We start from the raw sequence: 22,806 nt of genomic DNA on the forward strand, positions 1-22,806 counted from the left end.
AAGGTCAAGACTCCAGACTGTGGTACTTTTTGATTCTGTTACTCTACACACCTCACTGAACCATTTCCTGAAAGAGTTCACCTGTTCTTACATAGAAACATTAAGAGGTTAAGGATTAGGATAGAACATTAAGGATAGAGTACTGCCTTTGGAAAATCAACTCGCCTCTGGTTGTTGCCTTTGTCATGATGTGGAGATACCGGCGTTGGACTGGGGTAAGCACAGTAAGAAGTCTCACAACACCAGGTTAAAGTCCAACAGGTTTATTTGGTAGCAAATACCATAAGCTTTCGGAGCACAGTTCCTTCATCAGATGGAGTGGTTATCTGTTCTCAAACAGTGCAAACAGACACAGAAATCAAATTACAGAATACTGATTAGAATGCAAATCTCTACAGCCAGCCAGTGTTGCCTTTGTGTCAGCCAAGATTGTTTTAGGTCAAGACAAAATTTTCCTGTGTGTTTTAAGAGGAAAACCTTAAAGACTGTGAAAAGATCTGGCTTCTGTATATTCTTTGTACTTCTGCGAGAAATATTCAATCCATTCAAAACTGATAAATTCTTTTGTGTCTCAAGAAACATCAGGAGGAGATGAAGCGTTGCGAAAATATTTCTATGAGCTTATTGTTTTTACTGAAATCCTGTTTTATTCCTTTAGGTATTTTCCTCAGCAGACCCACCACCTAAAACGTCGACGCCGGAAGAATTTATCCGGATGACCAAAGGCATTACTATTGCCACCGCTAAAGCTGTAGCAGCAGGGAACTCCTGTCGTCAAGAGGATGTTATTGCCACTGCCAACCTGAGCCGCAAAGCCATTGCAGAGATGCTTCATTCTTGTAAGGTATCTAATAACTAAGACATCAATTGTGAAGTGCCTGTTCAGCGTACACTGAAATGAACCAACAAAAGGATATGGCTGTTTGTGCATTTGGAAAGAAGCAACCAGGGAGTGCTCGTTACTCAATAGTTTTGCTATTTCTAAAAGGAAAAATGCTTCTGGAGGTTTCTTTGCTTTTTTAATAGGCTCTTTGCAAACCATAGGAGAAAGTATCAGGCCAAGTTGACCTGGAGAGCCCCTTGCAGGCAGTCCAACATCTATTTTGTTGGATTAGTATGCAGATTTCCTAACCTTCACTCGTGTTCCCTGGAATTAGTTGTCTCTCTCAGTCAGAAATGAAGCTCCTGGCTGTTTGTGATGCAGCTACAAGGGTTATCCTTGTAATTGTCATTGGAGCATCAAGGTGGGAAACTTACTCGAAGATTTACACACCACCACCGCAATTTGTTTTTGTAGGACCAGTAGTAAGGTAAGTTTCTTATCATGCAATTCAGATCAGGCATTCTTTATGTTGTGCAGTTAAACAAATTAACCATCCCTAATAAGCTGAGAGAGCAAAAATGCTAATAGCTGAATTGTTGGTGACTCCACTATAATAGTGGAAAATATTTGGCTGGTTATGGTCTAGTGGCAAAGTGGAAGTGTGCTGTTTGGGTATTGGCCTTTCTGGGATCCACTATTAATTTTAACACTTAAATATTGCTGAGAGTGAATTTTTTCTCCTCTAGTCTGGTATAATATTAGAATGGCCACAGAGACTGACTTTTAAAAAAATCGAACTTCCAGTTGATAGCTGAAAGCATGGTGTAAGGTTTTAAAAGCCTTTTACTGTAACCATGCCTGCAAAAATAGTGTTTCATGAACTTTGAACTACAGAATTAACTTTCCCCTTGTCTTTTTAACAACCATTACTGGATCTTAAGTGTCATTTGGTTCTCCTGGACCCAATCTAAAGTGATTCTCAGCTTCTGAAAATTTACTTCTGTTCCTTTCCCAGCCTGGTAACTTTCAACCCCAAGAACTGTATTTCATAATGAGGCTTTTTTCCCTAGCAGTTCTCCCTATAGCACAAGCTAGGTGAATCTTCCGGCCTTGTTTCAAATCCTCACAAATTTGGTCATTTCAAGCACATCCACCCCCCCACCTGCATTCCTACTTGGTGAACTGTAGAGGCTTTTGCCCTCGAGATGCTCCCTCTCTACTGGATCCTGATAGACTAACTTGAGGTATCTTTGAAACCATTCTCCTCTAGGAGCATATCTGCTTGGCAATATGAATCACACGGGCCTTGCATCCAGTTAGAAGTGTGATTAGCTATTCTTTAGATCCCAACTCTCTCATCTTGAGACTAAATGGATAGTTTATAGCATAATTGTTTACAACCTGATATTCTTTGAAGTTAGAGACTTCAATCCAAACACTGTTGCACACAGGCTGCTGCCATTGTCTTCCAAGTGTAAACACCTGCACCTTATAGAATCATAGAATCCTGCTGTGCAGAAGGAGGCCATTCAGCCCATTGAGTCTGCACCAACCACAATCCCATCCAGGCCCTATCCCCATAACCCCATGCATTTACCCTAGCTAGTCCCCCTGATACTAAGGGGCAATTTAGCATGGCCAATCCACCTAGTCCACACATCCTTAGACCTTCTTCCCAGTAAAACAATCTGCCTCTTATTAATCTCTAACAATCAAACAACCCAGGCTTGTTGTCAGGCAGATTTCAGAACTAGTCACATGATCCCCCTCAAGTCAGTGTCGCAAAACAAAACAATCTTTTAAACCAGACAAATAGATACGGTTACCCTGGTTGTCTTGCCCTCGTGCAAATGCGTTTTGTCTTGGTTAATGGTAAAGTAGCATTGAAATTAGTACGGCAAAGGTCTAAACTGCCCAACTGTCTTAGTTGAACAAAGGAATGCTGTGATGAAAATGCCACCCATCTCTAAACTAGAATTAAGCGAGTGAAAATATCTAGATAGAAGCAAACAGTTGTTTTCTGGTAAATGCATACGGTTCTTTTTCAAAACTCAGAAATTTCTCCTACTTTCAACATTTATTCCTACCCAGTTTTGTTTTTACTGATTTTCTTCCAACTTGATAAAGGGCGCGATTTCATGAATTCATCCATTTTATAGTCTGGTGGCATTTTGTCCCCTGTCTTTTAGCTGGAAATATCAAGCAAACTCTGCACAAATCTGGTGTAGACCTTTTTTCATGCATTCCTGGTATGTGAGCATCGCTGGTGAGGCCAATGATATTGTCCATCCCTAACTTCCCTAGAGAAAGTGCTGATAAACTGTCATCTTGCACCACTACAGTCCATGTGTTGTAGGTCCATCCACAGTGCTGTTAGGAAGGGAGTTCCAGGATTTTGACCCAGCGACCGTGGAGGAATGGTGAACTAGGCCCAGATCAGGATGATGTGGTTTGGCGAGGAATTTGCAGATGATTACCTTCCTGCATCTGCCACACCTGTTCTTTTAGATGGTGGACATTGCAGGTTTGGAAATCATAGAATCACTGCAGTACAGAAGGAGGCCATTCGGCCCATTGAGTCTGTACTGACTCTATTCCCGTAACCCCACACATTTACCCTGCTAATCTCCCTGACACTAGGGTCAATTTGGCATGGTCAATCTATCTAACCCACACATCTTTGACTGTGGGAGGAAACTGGAGCACCCGGAGAAAACTCACGTGGACATGGGGAAAGTGTAAACTCCACACAGACAGTGACCCGAGGCCAGAATTGAATCCTGGTCCCTGGCACTGTGAGGCAGTAGCTAACCACTGTGCCACCATGCCATCTAGTCCTGTCAAAGGAGCCTGGAACATTATCTTCCCAATTTTTGACAATGATGGGGAACCAGTTTAAAACTATAACCAGTAAAACAGAATAATTGCAGATGCTTCTACTCTTCATAATGATTCTTCATGTCAGAGATTAAGTAAGACAAGTTTGTGGGAGGTGGTGCTTGCACAAACTGAAAAAAAGAACTGATAGAAGGCTGAGAGCAAAGCCAGATAACTAACAACATTTATTACATGTTTTTATAGCAAGCAGCCTATCACCCAGAAGTGTCCAGCGATGTTCGTACCCGAGCCCTTCGTTTTGGCAAAGAGTGTTCTGAGGGTTACCTGGCTCTACTGGAACACGTACTTATTGTAAGTATCATTAAACTATTTTCTCATCAGCTAGTTCTATTCTCTATGCTTATAATGTGCAAAAAACAACGAAGTTTAAATTAATTTTAGCTGTTTTTGTTGAAAAAGCGTTTTCATAGAATCGAATCATAGAATCCCTACAGTGCAGAAGGAGGCCATTTGGCTCATTGGGTCTTCACCAACTCTCCAACAGAGCATCTTACCCACCATCATTTTCAGCACCTCTAATAAATTTCCCCTTCACCACCTCTACTCTAAGGAGAACAATCCCAAATTCTCTCATTTCTCCAAATAACTGAAGTTGCTCATCCCTGGAGCAAATCTGGAAAATCTTCCCTGCTGTCCTCTCCACAGCCTTAACATTAATTCAGGGAATTGTAGAATCCATACAGTACAGGAGGAGGCCATTTGGCCCATCGATCTGTACTGACAGCAATCCCACCCAGGCCCTATCCCCTTAACCCCAAATATTTACCCAGTTAGTCCCCCTGACACTAAGGAGCAATTTAGCATGGCCAATCCACCTAACCCACATATCTTTGGACTATGTGGGAAGAAACCCATGCAAACACTGGGAGAACACGCAAACTCCACACAGGCAGCCACCCAATTCAGCAAGCAAGCTTTAATATATATATTCTTTCCTTATTCTGTCAATTATCTCCTTCCCCTCTCGCTGAAGGCAGTGATAGTTTGGGTCTGTGGGCGTTAGTCACACTCTCTCGCATTTAGCTGTCTATTTCTAAGTGCAGACAATGAGTGGTGATGGGCATTTCTGACTATAGTTTAAACCACTACTGAGTTCAGTCTGAATTTTAGCTGACATCTGTATTTCTTTCGAGGTTTGCTAGATCCTGATCAGGAAGGGGTGACCCTGGCTAATTTTTATCATTCCCTGAGCCAATGCTGCCTGCCGATTGTAGTCCCCCTGCATGGTTTCAATATTTCAATTTGTCACGATTTGGGAATTGAACTTGAAATGAGTTTTTCGAGCTTTGTCCTGTTATGTTTTGTTGAATTACCTCTGTCTCTTTTCCTCCCACATTTCATACTTATTCCTTCACTTTATTTCAAAGCCGGTGAGTAGCCCGAGTCACAGCAGCATTAGTAGCCTGGCTGTGCTCGAATGTTATGCATGGGTTTGTCCAAATATAGAGAATTTGAGAAGTGATGTGGAATGAATCCTTCCTCTAGGCAGTGCTGCAGCTGCCTGTGATGTACTGCAGAGCTACTGACTTCCAGTGTTGCCAAATATGTGCAAATTCATGATTCTTGTACCAGCCTGTATTGGTCATGTAGAACCCCTCTTGGAAAACTAATAACCACTTGCCCCTTACACAGCATGATGCCTTGATTAAACTGGCCACTTATGGTGGGAGGGCCTGATATAATCAGAGGACAAAGAATTCAAAGAGAAAGTAGGCGAACAGAGGAAAAAAACAATGATTTGTTTGCAGTAACATTTTAAGTCTGATTTTTTTTTTTTGCCCAAGGGGGTATGTTAGTCTATTTGGGTCCTCCTAATAAACTTGTTGTGAATTGAATCATTTTTCTAGAATCCGAGTGGATAGTTCAAAATTAGGTTAAAGCTATTGTGAAACTGATCGCAGACCTAAACTTTAAACTGTTCATTTCGGCACGTCTAAAAATGATCATATGATACCACTAATAATCTCAACTCCTTGCAAACAATGCCCCTGAAATCATTGGTTAAAGAAATTCAACCAAAAGACACTGTATCTGATTGTCTTTTTCAGAAATGTGACTGATTTACAAGTTATGTGCTGGAGCCATGACTGAATTATGTAAAAGTGAAAAATGGCCTTAATTAGCCATGTTTGGGTTTTGATTCTGATGTTTTGAAGAAGTCAAGAGGCCCACCTGCCAAGTTGCAGCAGCATAGCCAGAAAAAGATACATTACATGAGCATATTATATCATTTAACTCCTCTGAAGTAGGTCTTAATTTCAGTGGTGAAATAATCACTCTTCTTTCTCCCCACAAGTCATGTGATGATATATTTGTAAGCCCGTCTGTGTGGGCTTTCCTGCCTTAGTTTATTGAATGGGGCTGTGATATCTTACAGCATGTTTGTGTTCTGATCTCAAACCAATTGCATGTGCTGAATTTCTCATGTATTGCCGTTTCTACTGCGTTTGAGGGATTTGTTCTTCAGTTTCTAGGAGCATCAGAACAGAAATAGACCATTTTGCTCCTCGAGCTTTGTTCCTTTATTCAGTGAATCCGTGGCTGATCTGCGACCTAACTCAGTAAACCTTTTTTGTTCTGTTTAGTAAATACAATGATTGGGAAACAATGGAGACTAATGTAATGAAATTGTAAAACAGCAGAAGGTGTAGACTTGTTGGATGAGAGTTCTTGCATCGCTTAGTCAGTTCTTGATTTCATCTGGGCTACCTAGGATGGTGATATTGTCATAGCAACCACATAGCTGGTTGCTGTGAGGATAAGAGTTCATCTGCTATTAGGGCAAAAAAACTTAATGGGAGTTCAGTGAAAGTATAAAAGTCCCTTAAGGATCAGGTACAGCAGTGATCAAGGGTCGGTTAGATGTGATATTGGGAGGAGCACCTTCTTTACACTTAGGCAATGTATTTACCTTTGTTTGTCAGTGACTCCCAGGGCTAGCTTTCCGAAGTTGAGCCCAAAAAGGCACTGGCTGCCCTGGCAAACCAGTGGGCCTAAAGCCTGTTTTAAATGTGATTGGCCAGTGAGGCAGGTGGAATAGTTCTTTGATTTGATTTATTATTGTCGCATGTATCATTATACAATGAAAAGTATTGTTTCTTGCGCGCTATGCAGACAAGGCATACCGTTTATAGAGAAGGAAACGAGAGAGTGCAGAACGTAGTGTTACAGTCATGGCTAGGGTGTAGAGAAAGATCAACTTAATGCAAGGTAGGTCCATTCAAAAGTCTGATGGCAGCAGGGAAGAAGCTGTTCTTGAGTCGGTTGGTAAGTGACCTCAGACTTTTGTATCTTTTTCCCGACGGAAGAAGGTGGAAGGGAGTATGTCCGGGGTGCGAGGGGTCCTTAATTATGCTGGCTGGCTAGGGGTCTGCAATTCCTGCACTCCGTTTTGGGGGACACAAGCTGTTGTTGCACAATGCAATTTCAAGGCAATTGTGTTGCCATCATGATCCTGCTTCACAAACTAATGGTATGACGCCATTGTTGGATTACTTATTCTCCCTCTGTTGTTCAGTATTTTTTTGATCTCCTTTCCAGATTCTTCAGAAGCCATCAACAGATCTCAAACAACAGCTGGCAGCATATTCGAAACGTGTGGCTGGTTCTGTCACAGAGCTCATCCAGGCTGCAGAGGCCATGAAAGGTAAGAAAATCTTCTGCATCTTAGTTAAATTATTTGAGCTACAGACATCATTCTTAATGTGTGTAAAGAAAAAATTTTTAAAGAGAAAATGCTTTAAAGAGAAACAGCTTTGGATGAAATGCATGACCAAGGATTATGTCTTGTATTGTTTCATGTTGGGCTCTCATGTGCTGGCGATGTGACCTGGGTCTGAAAAGCCTTTTCACTGATGCAGTTTAGAAGAAAATTCTCATGAACCATTTCATGAATGATCGAATGTTATAGCTCAATAGTTTAACATTTGCGTTTTACTGTTAAGGACAACTAGAGCTACCCTCATGAGCTGTGTGTCACTCTGTTTGTAGTGCTGCTCCCTGGAGTCTAGGAATGTCCCATATTTGAAACCTTATTTTGTGCCGAGTTGGTCAATCTTGGCTAAGCTGTTGACGTCACTGGCCTGCCTCTTTGTGGGCCAGGGATTGTTTTGGAGAGAAGGAAAAGGACATCAGTGATTCTCCTCATCATTTACCCAGTTACTCACCTGCCTCTGTCAAGTGCATCTTTATCTCTTGCATTAATAATTCTGAAAAAGAGTCATGTTGGACTCAAAATGTCAACTCTGCTTTTCTCTCCGCAGATGCTACCAGACCTGCTGAGTTTTTCCAGAGTTTCAAGTTTTTATTTCTGATTACCAGCATCTGCAGTAGTTTGCTTTTATTTGTCTCTTACATTTCCTGGTCAGTTAGCTCAGTTGGCTGGATGGCTGGTTTGTGATGCAGAGCGACGCCAGCAGTGTGGGTTCAATTCCTGTAATGGCTGAGGTTACATGAGGGTCCCGTCTTCTTAACCTTGCCTCTTACCTGAGGTGTGGTGACCCTCAGGTTAAATCATCACCAGTCAGCTCTCCCCCTCAAAGGGGCAAGCAGCCTATAGTCTTCTGGGACTATGGCAATTTTTACCTTGCCTTTACATTTCCTGGTTTACACACGGAATTGATAAAGAAAAAGAGGCAAAGAGGTAAAAGAAAATTGGGAGAACAATAAACACAAATGAGAATAAAAACCTCTGACTTCAAAGAATCAAGACTCAAAGCAATAGGGAAAAATTGGATAAATTATTAAAACCTAAATAATTGGGATATTCTCAAGAAATTGAGATTGTTGTAGAATTTATGTATAAATTGGTCTGCTGATCCCCTGCTCGGGAAATCTTCAGTTGCACTTGTATCTGAACAAGTAAACTAAATAAATCAATCTCTATCAACTTTAGTTTCAGCTCATGAGAAGGATTTTTTTTAATTTGCAGAATAGAACTAAGGGGGATGGCCTCAAAATAATGGGGAGCAGATTTAGGACTGAGTTGAGGAACTTCTTCACACAAAGGGTTGGGAATCTATGTAATTCCCTGCCCAGTGAAGTAAGTGAGGCTACCTCATTGAATGTTTTTAAGGCAAGGGTAGATAAATTTTTGGACAGTAAAGGAATTAAGGGTTATGGTGAGCGGGCGGGTAAGTGGAGTTGAATCCACAAAAAGATCAGCCATGATCGTATTGAATGGTGGAGCAGGCTCGAGGGGCCAGATGGCCTACTCCTACTCCTCATTCTTATGTTCTTATGTAGACTAAGTAGACTCATACATCAGGCATTTGTATTGGCGAAATTAAGGAGTTGTGTTGGGTGTGCTCCAAAGTAACAAAATTAACGGTTGCGTGTTGCAGCTTAAAACCACAGAGGAAGGAAATTTATACACCAGAAATTCTTTTGGACTGAATTAGTGTAATAAATTAAAAGGCTGATAATTTGATGTTGTCCCACAGACAGCTTTCCCAGATACACCAGCATATGATTTATCATGATGTCGTCATGTTCCAGACCTACATGTCGAACTGACTTCTTTATATGGAATTTTTCTGTGAATTGTTTGCAGCCACAAAACACTGGAGGAAACTATGTGCTGAAGTTGATAATGTGCTGGGGGTTTCATTTAGTTGTGGATTGTGGCAGTTCTATGTTGAGTTTTCTATGATTCATGTTAACCTGTTACATTCTGGTGATTATGTTCTACTCGGTTTTAAAAAAAAATCATTGCTTGATTTTAAAAATGCAGCTTTTTCACTGATGCTATAATTAGCTGTCAACAATATTGAAATTATTAGAAATCTAGTTTAAAATAATAAGTTGGGTGAACTTTCTCAGGAAATACACTGTCAAGAATAAAATGGCTTCTATTTTGGGCTCCAAATTCTGTCTTTTTTTAAAAAAACTGAGCCAGGTATAACATGGGTTTATTCAAGCTCCTTCCTACAATGTGAGGTATGCATTGCCTCTGAGCCAAAAATGAGCAAGCCGGTCCCATCAGAGCCTTCCATCTGTATGCTTAAAGGCTCCTGCAGGTTCTCGATGCATTTCTATATTCTCTTTCCCACTCCATTCCTGGCTGCTTCCAATTTAAATTGCTAACCACTAATGAAGACTAATTGGATATCATAGAAATCATAGAAACCCTCCAGTACAGAAAGCGGCCATTCGGCCCATCGAGTCTGCACCGACCACAATCCCACCCAGGCCCTACCCCCATATCCCTACATATTTTACCCGCTAATCCCTCTAATCTACGCATCCCAGGACACTAAGGGGCAAATTTAGCATGCCCATAGCTAGAGGCCATAGCCAGAGGATAGCTCTATCAAAGAACCCGTAAAGGCATGATGGAGTGAAAGGTCTCCTTTTGTGATCATTGTAAGAGAATTGCAGGACACTATGGCTGGAACTCTGCAATGTAACAGTCAGCCAAATCTCCATTCGCAGCAGCGGGACCAAAGCATCCCAAACGAGCTCTCAGAATTCCGGCCGACGTTAAATTTGGATTGTGATAAAGGCTTTGTTAACCCCACTGCCCAGTAGGTCTCTGGCTACAAGTATGAGCAGTAGTGCACATTAAGAAAATGTTTATTAGTTACAAGTAAGGCTTACATTAACACTGCAATGAAGTTACTGTGAAATTTCCCTAGTCGCCACACTCCGGCGCCTGTTTGGGTCAAGAAATAAATTGGAACATTAGAACGCATGGAGATGCTGAAAACTTAGTAGCAAGTTGGGAGCAAAGAGTAATTATCCACTTTTTTAAACTGTATAACCTACATTCTTCACAATACTTTAGTTCCTGTCCTCAATTCAATCGGCATGCATGCACGCAGCTGATAGTCAACAAGAATGTGCATTTATATAATAAGTGTGGAACATGGTCCATAATGCTTCACAGAAGTATAGTTGGGCAAATGGTGAGTCATGACCTGGACTTCATTTCTGGCATCACACCTTCACTGATGTCCAGCGTCGTGGGTCACCCATGTCTCTGGGGCACTAGTTCCGTAGCAACAGTCAGGAGGTAATGTATTAGTTTAAACAGCCATTATGTTTTAGAACATAGAAAGCCACAGCACAAACAGGCCCTTCGGCCCACAAGTTGCGCCGATCACATCCCCACTTCTAGGCCTATCTATAGCCCTCAATCCCATTAAATCCCATGTACTCATCCAGAAGTCTCTTAAAAGACCCCAACGAGTTTGCCTCCACCACCACCGACGTCAGCCGATTCCACTCACCCACCACCCTCTGAGTGAAAAACTTACCCCTGACATCTCCTCTGTACCTACCCCCCAGCACCTTAAACCTGTGTCCTCTCGTAGCAACCATTTCAGCCCTTGGAAATAGCCTCTGAGAGTCTACCCTATCCAGACCTCTCAACATCTTGTAAACCTCTATCAGGTCACCTCTCATCCTTCGTCTCTCCAGGGAGAAAAGACCGAGCTCCCTCAACCTATCCTCATAAGGCATGCCCCCCAATCCAGGCAACATCCTTGTAAATCTCCTCTGCACCCTTTCAATGGCTTCAACATCTTTCCTGTAATGAGGTGACCAGAACTGCGCGCAGTACTCCAAGTGGGGCCTAACCAGGGTCCTATAAAGCTGCAGCATTATCTCCCGACTCCTAAACTCAATCCCTCGATTAATGAAGGCCAGTACGCCGTACGCCTTCTTGACCGCATCCTCCACCTGCGAGGCCGATTTAAGAGTCCTATGGACCCGGACCCCAAGGTCCTTCTGATCCTCTACACTGCTAAGAATGGTACCCTTCATATTATACTGCTGCTTCATCCCATTGGATCTGCCAAAATGGATCACCACACACTTATCCGGGTTGAAGTCCATCTGCCACTTCTCCGCCCAGTCTTGCATTCTATCTATGTCTCGCTGCAACTTCTGACATCCCTCCAAACTATCCACAACACCACCTACCTTGATGTCGTCAGCAAACTTACCAACCCATCCCTCCACTTCCTCATCCAGGTCATTTATGAAAATGACAAACAGCAAGGGTCCCAGAACAGATCCCTGGGGCACTCCACTGGTCACTGACCTCCATGCAGAGAAAGACCCCTCCACAGCCACTCTCTGCCTTCTGCAGGCAAGCCAGTTCTGGATCCACAAGGCAACAGCCCCTTGGATCCCATGCCCTCTCACTTTCTCAAGAAGTCTTGCATGGGGGACCTTATCGAACGCCTTGCTGAAGTCCATATAGACCACATCCACCGCTCTTCCTTCGTCAATGTGTTTGGTCACATTTTCAAAGAACTCAACCAGGCTCGTAAGGCACGACCTGCCCTTGACAAAGCCGTGCTGACTACTTTTGATCATACTAAACTTCTCTAGATGATCATAAATCCTGTCTCTCAGGATCCTCTCCATCAACTTACCAACCACTGAGGTTAGACTCACCGGTCGGTAATTTCCCGGGCTGTCCCTGTTCCCTTTCTTGAATATAGGGACCACATCTGCAATCCTCCAATCCTCCGGAACCTCTCCCGTCTCCATCGACGATGCAAAGATCATCGCCAAAGGCTCCGCAATCTCCTCCCTCGCCTCCCACAGTAACCTGGGGTACATCCCATCCGGTCCCGGCGACTTACCAACCTTGATGCCATTCAATAGTTCCAACACATCCTCTTTCTTTATGTCCACATGCTCGATCCTTTCTGTCCACCGCAAACCAGCAGTACAACCACCCAGATCCCTTTCCACCGTGAATACCGAGGTAAAGTATTCATTAAGCAGCTCCGCCATTTCTAACGGTTCCGCACAAACTTTTCCCCCTTCACCTTTTAAGGGTCCTATGCCTTCACATCTCATCCTTTTACTCTTGACATATTTGTAGAAAGCCTTGGGATTCTCCTTAATCTTACCCGCCAAGGCCTTCTCATGACCCCTTCTCGCTCTCCTAATTTCCTTCTTAAGCTCCTTCCTACATCCCGTATACTCCTCTAAATCCTTAACACCTCCTAGCTCTTTGAACCTTCTGTACGCCTCTCTTTTCTTATTCACCAGGTTCATCACAACCTTCGTGCACCACTGTTCCCGTACCCTACCAACACCCCCCTGTCTCATCGGAACGTTGTCATGCAGAGCTCCAGACAAACATTCCTTGAAAATCCTCCACTTTCCTTCGGTACTTTTCCCCAAGAATGCCTCCTTCCAATTTACCCGTCTAATTTCCTCCCTGATGACACTGTATTTCCCTTTACTCCAGAGAAACACTTTCCTAGCCTGCCTGATCCTATCTCTTTCCAATGCTATCGTGAAGGAGATAGAATTATGATCGCTATCCCCAAGATGCTCACCCACCGAGAGATCCTCCACCTGTCCAGGTTCATTAGCCAGCACCAGATCAAGTACAGCCTCTCCTCTAGTAGGCTTATCCACATACTGTGTCAGGAAATTCTCCTGGACACACCTAACAAACTCCTCTCCATCCAAACCCCTAGCCCTAGGGATATTCCAATCTATGTTTGGGAAATTAAAATCTCCCATCACGACAACTCTGTTATTCCTACATCTCTCCAGGATCTGTTTCCCCATCTGCTCCTCAACATCTCTGTTACTATTGGGCGGCCTATAGAAAACACCCAGCAACGTTACCGACCCCTTCCTGTTCCTAACCTCCACCCACAGAGACTCCGTAGTCAATCCCTCCACGGCGTCCACCTTCTCTACAGCCGTGACACTATCCCTGATCAACAGTGCCACTCCCCCCCCCCTCTCTTGCCTCCCTCCCTGTCCTTCCTAAAACATCTAAAACCCGGCACCTGAAGCACCCAGTCCTGTCCCTGAGACATCCAAGTCTCCGTAATGGCCACCACATCACAATTCGAAGCAGCAATCCACGCTCTAAGCTCATCCACTTTATTCACTACACTCCTGGCATTAAAATAGACACATCTCAGACCTTCAGCCTGAGCACTTCCCTTCTCCATCACTCGTCTAACCTCCCTCTTACCCTGTTTACATTCCTTATCTATTTGCGAGCTAACCTCCTCGCTCTCAGTCCCCTCATTTCGATTCCCTCCCCCCAACCTTTCTAGTTTAAAGTCTCTCCAGTAGCCTTAGCCAACCTTCCCGCCAGGATATTGGTCCCCCTGGGATTCAAGTGCCACCCGTCTTTTTTAAACAGGTCACACCTGCCCCTAAAGAGGTCCCAATGATCCAAGTACCCAAATCCTTGTCCCTTGCTCCAGTCCCTCAGCCACGCATTCATTCTCCACCGATTCCTGTTCTCACTCTCCCGCGGCACAGGCAGCAATCCCGAGATTACTACCTTTGCATTCCTCTTTCTCAGCTGTCTACCTAACTCCCTATATTCTCTTTTCATGACCCCTTCCCTCTTCCTACCTATGTCAGCAGTACCTATATGCATCACGACCTTCGGCTCCTCTCCCTCCCCCTTCAGGATTTCTGGGACTCGACCAGAGACATCCCGGACCCCTGCACCAGGGAGGCAAACCACCATCCGAGAGTCCCGTCTGTGTCCGCAAAAACGCCTATCTGACCCCCTCACCGTAGAGTCCCCAATTAGCACTACCCTCCTTTCCTTACCCTTTTGCACTACTGGGCCAGGCTCAGCTCCAGAGACACTGCCACCGCTGCTTCCCCCAGGTGGGCTGTCCACCCCAGTAGTACTCAGACAGGAGTACTTATTATTAAGGGGCACATCCACCGGGGTGCTCACCATCAACCGAGCTTTCTCCTTCCTCACTGTTACCCAGTTACCCTCCTCCCGTGGTCCCGGTGTGACCACCTGCCGATAGCTCCCGTCAATGACCTCCTCACTATCCCTAACCCGGCGAAGGTCCTCGAGCTGCAATTCCAGTTCCCTAACATGGTCCCTTAGGAACCGCAGCTCAACACACCCAGCACAGATATGGTCGTCCGGGAGGCTAGGGGCCTCCAGGACCTCCCACATCCTACATTGGGAACAACATACTGGCCTCACACTCATAATTGCCCCTTTAAACACACAGGGAAAAAAAAAGTGAATGAAAATTTTAAACTTACCTTTCCTCCTCCTGTTTTCTCCAAAGCCCTGCTCTCACTGGGTCTTTTTTTTTTAGGTTAGAGGAGGAGGGAGGGTGGGATACTCTACAAGTGTAGAGTATCGGGATTCCTCTCTGTTCCAATTTATTGGGGAAAAAAAAAATCTCTCTCTCCCAGACCTCCCTGCGCGACCACTTCCAGGTTTAGATATTTTTAAAGAAAAAACCCGCGAAAAAGTAAGTTAAAAAATAACAGCGCTTACCCGCAGCACTCCTCTCGCGAATCTCTCCCTCTCTGCTGCACTTCCAAGAAGCAATGATTTTCTTGGATAAAATTTCTTTATTGACAAGCAGTTACTTGGTCCAGTCATGTTTATTGCACATAACAAGAAAATATTCAAGGAAATGCTGTCAGTTGATTAGTTTCTTACACAACTCCTTTTCTTCATCTTTTAGGCACAGAATGGGTGAATCCTGAAGATCCAACAGTTATTGCTGAGAATGAGTTGCTGAGAGCTGCTGCAGCTATTGAGGCAGCCGCCAAGAAACTGGAACAACTGAAACCCAGAGCAAAACCCAAGGTGAAAAGCTGCAGCATACCATTTCCAGGGCTCAAAGATAGCACAGCAAACATCCAATCATTTGTTCTTTAAACAAATTGCTTTTTCTAGTAATTTTCTTCTCAAAAATCACATAATTGGGCCTTCCTAATGATTGAATGAATTTATCCAGCTGTATAAACCCAGTTTTTTTTTTCCAAATGTGTTGTTAGTTGACTTCAGTGGGGGGGTGTTAAGAGTTGACCTTGATGCCTTTAGCATTATCCAGTGAGTGTAGCTCGCTGTAAGTGTGTGGATATCAGGAGAAGACTGGATTGGACCTGATGCTCCCAGTAATCAGATAACCTATTTGTCATTGCTGTAGATACTTACACATTTGCCGCAACACTGGGTGTGGTACTACAGGATGACCGACCTGTGCAAGACGATCTTTACGCCTAAGAGTGTGAACCCTTTTGAAGGGAAGGGAATGAGTGAGGGGAAAGGAAAGTACCAAAAATGCAGTAGACTAACAATTTAGTAATTGTCATGGTTATGTTCTGGACAGGCATCTAGATAGCTTGATGATGACTATTAGTGAGTACCCTGGTTACTGTACTACACGTAGAAAGTACCGTTGGCTCATTCTTGATGATGGATTGACAAAACTGGGAAGGAGGTTAATTAATTCAATCTGTCATATTTTGCCCCACTCCTCCTCCTCCCCCAACCCCACCCCCATATCAACCTATTATATAATACTACTCAGCAAAGAGGTTGGCGGGCCAAACTGTTTCATTGCTGCTTGCATATGTTTATGGGTTGGGAATGAAATGGGCTAAGAATTGAATTTCAATAATAAAATTTGATAGTTTGGGTCAATTAATTATAAATTGCATAACTCTTGGAGCCCTGGATACTGTAGCAGTTTGAGAATTTAACTGTTGCAATGTGTCATTGTCTCACCAGTTTCCTTCCCTTAACTTTCTTGCCCTGAAGGTGGCCAGTGGTTTTGGGGGTAAATTTCAATAGCTGACTGTGACTATCTGCTCCCTTACCTAGCTGTTTTGGGTTGGACGTGAGCCGAAAGAAAAGTGGCAGAGCATGAAGAAAAGGGGACATGTCCTCTCTCTGTCCAACCCCAAAAACAACTGTTTTAATTTGTAAACTTCCATGTGTTGGTAGAATTTTTGGTTGTACAATCCATCACAGGTGACCTCAATCCTATCCTTGTCCGTGCACGAGTGCTTTCGACATGGAAAAGGAAACCTAGGCCAGTTTCCCTCTTTTATTACAGTAATGGCCTGATTGACATGACGTAATTCAACAGAGATGGGTTTGGATTCAGAATCTTCCCAATCTCTAATTCCATGTGGCTTTGTTATAATGATAGAGTAAATGGGGAAGCTTAACTGTTATTACACCAGACTTATAAACCACTACTTCACCCCGAGTGTTGCAAAGCTCAAAATATTCACTCTGTATACACCCAACATTCGGGAGGTATAAAATCTGTCAATGTACTGTTGGGTGCTTTTTCACAGTTGAAATGTAAATGAAAATTTCACAAATCCATCATTACACTTTGCTGCTGAACCTCTACATCAAAAATATACAAACCTGCAATTCTCGTTACTTTGATATTACAGAAGTTTTTTAGTTTAATTTGTATGAATTCTGGTGTGAATATTCTGACATGAGCATAACTCTAGGTACGATATATAGTAGTGGAATTTGATCAGTAATTACAGTACAAGTATAGTATAAACTATAATGAATATTTTGTGATTAGAAATATTCACAATGCAAATATTGTTACAAGCGACTGTCTGATATGTTAGCTATATTAAGTTGTTAGCTAAAACTCAACTATATATCAAACATATTTGTACAGTTTCTTGACTTTACAACATTCTAAGTGGTTTATAAAAAAATGTTTCATAGAATATCTACGCAATTCATTTTTTAATAGAGTTTTTGTAGAGTTCTGCATCTAATATATTTTGTGGTATATGATGCAATGTATTCCATCCACCACTTTTGTTTACACATTGTCCAAAACTCTTCAGTTTATTTGTCATAACTTCACTAAATTCCTCAGTTATCCTTGAATTCATACTGAATTTATTGGAGTGCTTTTATGGCAATATACTGCTAATTAGCATCTTACCTTCTCAATACAGTTTTCATTCGCATTTAATTTTTTAAAAAATTTTTCTTTTAAACAGCAAGCAGATGAAAGCCTTAACTTTGAAGAACAGATCCTGGAGGCAGCCAAGTCGATTGCTGCAGCAACCAGTGCCCTTGTGAAAGCTGCCTCCGCAGCTCAGAGAGAACTTGTGGCTCAAGGCAAGGTAAGCAGCAGTAACTCGGTGTCAATTATTTCTCACATTCTCCGGAATGCATTGGAGCCCACTTTCAAGTTGATTTGACCATGCCTATGAGTATTTGAAAAAATGTACTGGCAAAATTTTGTCTAGGTAAATTCTTTCAACATTCTTCAGGAAAGTGCATGCAAGAATTCTCAATATTACACAGAAACCCAGTGTAATTTCATGTGTGTAAAATAGTTTTATTTCAACACCTATTGTTAGGATTAACCCATCTTGGGATTTGTTTTCAGTTCAATAAGTGACCATTATAATACTAAATGCCAATCTTGCTTTCTGTTCTTCTACTCTGTTTAAAAAGGCTATTCATTTTTACCCAGTATACTTCTAAATCTGTTCGCCTGAATAAATTGCTTAATTGTAGGATGTTGATTTCTAAATAAAAGCGACTCTGCACTGTAAACATTCAGATTTTTTTTTTTCACCATAGGTTGGAGCTGTACCAGCAAATGCAGTGGATGATGGCCAGTGGTCCCAAGGCCTCATTTCAGCAGTGAGTATAGTGTTAAAATGTGTCCTCTCCAACTCCCAAAAATAACAACTTGAAGGTCTGACTATCTGAGTTTCATGGAACAGCGAGGGAATATTCAAGCAATATTTAAATTAATGTTACTGGAGGTGTTTTTTTAAAATTAAAATAGTCATTTGATTTAAATCGAATTATGTTAAGAACATAACATAAGAAATAGGAGCAGGAGTAGGCCATCTAGCCCCTCGAGCCTGCCCCGCCATTCAATAAGATCATGGCTGATCTGACGTGGATCAGTACCACTTACCCGCCTGATCCCCATAACCCCTAATTCCCTTACCGATCAGGAATCCATCCATCCGCGCTTTAAACATATTCAGCGAGGTAGCCTCCACCACCTCAGTGGGCAGAGAATTCCAGAGATTCACCACCCTCTGGGAGAAGAAGTTCCTCCTCAACTCTGTCTTAAACCGACCCCCCCTTTATTTTGAGGCTGTGTCCTCTAGTTTTAACTTCCTTACTAAGTGGAAAGAATCTCTCCGCCTCCACCCTATCCAGCCCCCGCATTATCTTATAAGTCTCCATAAGATCCCCCCTCATCCTTCTAAACTCCAACGAGTACAAACCCAATCTCCTCAGCCTCTCCTCATAATCCAAACCCCTCATCTCCGGTATCAAGCTGGTGAACCTTCTCTGCAATAAATGGCAGAGTCATCAGGAGTATAGAAACACAGAGGGACCTAGGTGTGCAAGTCCACAAATCCTTGAAGGTGGCAACACAGGTGGAGAAGGTGGTGAAGAAGGCATATGGTATGCTTGCCTTTATAGGACGGGGTATAGAGTATAAAAGCTGGAGTCTGATGATGCAGCTGTATAGAACGCTGGTTAGGCCACATTTGGAGTACTGCGTCCAGTTCTGGTCGCCGCACTACCAGAAGGACGTGGAGGCATTGGAGAGAGTGCAGAGAAGGTTTACCAGGATGTTGCCTGGTATGGAGGGTCTTAGCTATGAGGAGAGATTGGGTAGACTGGGGTTGTTCTCCTTGGAAAGACGGAGAATGAGGGGAGATCTAATAGAGGTATACAAGATTATGAAGGGTATAGATAGGGTGAACAGTGGGAAGCTTTTTCCCAGGTCGGAGGTGACGATCACGAGGGGTCACGGGCTCAAGCTGAGAGGGGCGAAGTATAACTCGGACATTAGAGGGACGTTTTTTACACAGAGGGTGGTGGGGGCCTGGAATGAGCTGCCAAGTAGGGTGGTGGAGGCAGGCACGCTGACATCGTTTAAGACTTACCTGGATAGTCACATGAGCAGCCTGGGAATGGAGGGATACAAACGATTGGTCTAGTTGGACCAAGGAGCGGCACAGGCTTGGAGGGCCGAAGGGCCTGTTTCCTGTGCTGTACTGTTCTTTGTTCTTTGTTCTTTGCACTCCCTCCAATGCCAATATATCCTTCCTCATATAAGGGGACCAATACTGCACACACTATTCCAGCTGCGGCCTCACCAATGCCCTGTACAGGTGCATCAAGACATCCCTGCTTTTATATTCTATCCCCCTCGCGATATAGGCCAACATCCCATTTGCCTTCTTGATCACCTGTTGTACCTGCAGACTGGGCTTTTGCGTCTCATGCACAAGGGCCCCCAGGTCCCTTTGCACGGTAGCATGTTTTAATTTGTTTCCATTGAGATAGTAATCCCATTTGTTATTATTGCCTCCAAAGTGTATAACCTCGCATTTATCAACGTTATACTCCATTTGCCATATCCTCGCCCACTCACTCAGCCTGTCCAAATCTCTCTGCAGATCTTCTCCGTCCTCCACACGATTCACTTTTCCACTTATCTTTGTGTCGTCTGCAAACTTCGTTACCCCACACTCCATCCCCTCCTCCAGATCATCTATATAAATGGTAAATAGTTGCGGCCCGAGTACCGATCCCTGCGGCACGCCACTAGTTACCTTCCTCCAACCGGAAAAACACCCATTTATTCCGACTCTTTGCTTCCTGTCGGATAGCCAGTCCCCAATCCACTTTAACACACTACCCCCAACTCCGTGTGCCCTAATCTTCTTCAGCAGCCTTTTATGGGGCACCTTATCAAACGCCTTTTGGAAATCCAAAAACACCGCATCCACCGGTTCTCCTCCATCAACCGCCCGAGTCACATCTTCATAAAAATCCAACATGTTCGTCAAGCACGACTTTCCCCTCATGAATCCATGCTGCGTCTGATTGATCGAACCATTTCTATCCAGATGCCCTGCTATCTCCTCTTTAATAATGGATTCCAGCATTTTCCCTACTACAGACGTTAAGCTGACCGGCCTATAGTTACCCGCCTTTTGTCTCCTTCCTTTTTTAAACAGCGGCGTAACATTAGCCGTTTTCCAATCAACCGGCACTACCCCAGAATGCAACGAGTTTTGATAAATAATCACTAACGCATCCACTATTACCTCTGACATTTCTTTCAATACCCTGGGATGCATTCCATCCGGACCCGGGGACTTGTCCACCTTCAGTCCCATTAGTCTACCCAGCACTGCCTCTCTGGTAACATTAATTGTATTAAGTATTTCTCCTGCTGCCAACCCTCTATCGTTAATATTTGGCAAACTATTTGTGTCCTCCACCGTGAAGACCGACACAAAAAACTTATTTAAAGACTCAGCCATATCCTCATTTCCCACTATTAACTCCCCCCTCTCGTCCTCCAAGGGTCCAACATTCACTCTAGCCACTCTATTCCTTTTTATATATTTATAAAAACTTTTACTATCATTTTTTATATTAATTGCTAGCCTAGCTTCATAGTCTATCCTTCCTTTCTTTATCGCTTTCTTAGTCTCTCTTTGTTGTTTCTTAAATTTTTCCCAATCACTTGTTTCTCCACTATTTTTGGCCACTCTGTACGCAGCTGTTTTTATTTTAATACTCTCCTTTATTTCCTTCGTTATCCACGGCTGGTTCTCCCTTTTCTTACAATCCTTGTTTTTTGCTGGAATATATTTTTGCTGAGAACTGAAAAGGATCTCCTTAAAAATCCTCCACTGTTCCTCAGCTATCCTACCTGCCAGCCTGCTCTCCCAGTCTACCTTAGCCAATTCATCCCTCATCCTATCATATTTCCCTCTGTTCAAACAGAGGACACTGGTTTGGGACCAAACTTTCTCCTCTTCCATCTGAATCAGAAATTCGACCATATTGTGGTCACTAGACCCAAGAGGGTCCTTCACAATAAGATCCTTAATTCTACCTACCTCGTTACACAATACCAGATCCAAAATAGCTCGTTCCCTCGTCGGTTCCGTAACATGCTGTTCAAGGAAACTATCCCGACAGCATTCTAAGAACTCTTCCTCCATTCCACCCTTACCGACTTGAGTCTGCCAGTCAATGTGCATGTTGAAGTCCCCCATGATTATTGCCGTTCCGTTCTTACACGCATCCCTTATCTGCTTGTTTATAGCCTTCCCTACCTCAACATTATTATTTGGGGGCCTATATACCACACCTACTAGTGTCTTTCTCCCTCTACTATTCCTCATCTCTACCCATAATGATTCCACGTTTTGTTCCTCAGAGCCTATGTCATCCCTCAGTACTACCCTGATATTATCTCTTATTAATAGCGCGACCCCACCACCTTTTCCTTCCTGTCTATTCTTCCTAAACGCCTGATACCCCTGGATATTCATCTCCCAGTCCTGGTCACCTTTCAGCCACGTTTCTGTAATGGCCACTAGATCGTACCCACTTGTGCTGATTTGCACCATCAACTCATTTACCTTGTTCCGAATGCTTCGTGCATTCAGGCAAAGTGTCCTTATTCCAGCTTTTATCTGGACCCGCTTTAATGAGTCGCGAACACCCTCTCCCTCTACTCCCTTATCTAAATTACCGCCTTCATTCACTTGCACCCTCTCCTCTACCATTAATTTTGTAATTCCCCTTACCCCTGCATCCTCCCCCCCATCAATTAGTTCCTTGATCCTAGTCAACTCTTCTAGCTCCCCTCCCCCCAACCTATCTAGTTTAAATTCTCCCCAGTAGCCTTAGCCAACCTACCGGCCAGGATATTGGTCCCCCTGTGATTCAAGTTCCACCCGTTTTTTGTATACAGATCACCCCTGCCCCTAAAGAGGTCCCAATGGTCCAGGAACCTGAATCCCTGCCGCCTGCACCAGTCCCTCAGCCACACATTCATCTTCCACCTCACTCCATTCCTGCCCTCACCTTCCCGTGGCACAGGCAGTAATCCTGAGATTACTACCTTTGCTTTCCTCTTTCTCAGCTGTCTCCCTAATTCCCTGTACTCCCTTTTCATGACCCCTTCTCCCTTCCTACCCAGGATTTCCTATCAGCGGTACCAATATGTACCGCTACCTCAGGCTCCACTCCCTCCCACCTCAGGATTTCCGGGACGCGACTAGCGACATCCTGGATCCCGGCCCCAGGGAGGCAGACCACCATGCGAGACTCCCGCCTACCTCCGCAGAAACGCCTGTCTGTCCCCTTCACCATCGAGTCCCCGATTAATATCGCCTTCCTCCTCTTTTCCTTAGCCCTCTGAGTTACAGGGCTGGACTCCACTCCGGAGACACGGCCACTGCTGCTTCCCCCAGGCGGGCTGTTCCCCCCCAGCAGTACTCAAGCAGGAGTACTTGTTGTGCAGGGGCAAATC

The 22,806-nt window shown here is 43.7% G+C and overlaps 1 protein-coding gene across 2 annotated transcripts in view; it reads left to right on the top strand.

Annotated features, from left to right (window-relative positions):
• The window catches only part of LOC144499568 (talin-1), a 278,973-nt gene that overhangs the window by 250,602 nt on the left and 5,565 nt on the right, over positions 1-22,806 (top strand). For both annotated transcript variants that reach the window (XM_078221680.1, XM_078221690.1), the window contains 6 exons: positions 659-844; positions 3,905-4,012; positions 7,262-7,367; positions 15,169-15,293; positions 17,480-17,605; positions 18,072-18,134. In XM_078221680.1, the coding sequence (XP_078077806.1) occupies positions 659-844; positions 3,905-4,012; positions 7,262-7,367; positions 15,169-15,293; positions 17,480-17,605; positions 18,072-18,134 (714 nt within the window). The remainder of the gene's footprint in view (positions 1-658; positions 845-3,904; positions 4,013-7,261; positions 7,368-15,168; positions 15,294-17,479; positions 17,606-18,071; positions 18,135-22,806) is intronic.

This window comes from Mustelus asterias, chromosome 1, assembly GCF_964213995.1.
Source record: "Mustelus asterias chromosome 1, sMusAst1.hap1.1, whole genome shotgun sequence".
Lineage (NCBI taxonomy): Eukaryota > Metazoa > Chordata > Chondrichthyes > Carcharhiniformes > Triakidae > Mustelus > Mustelus asterias.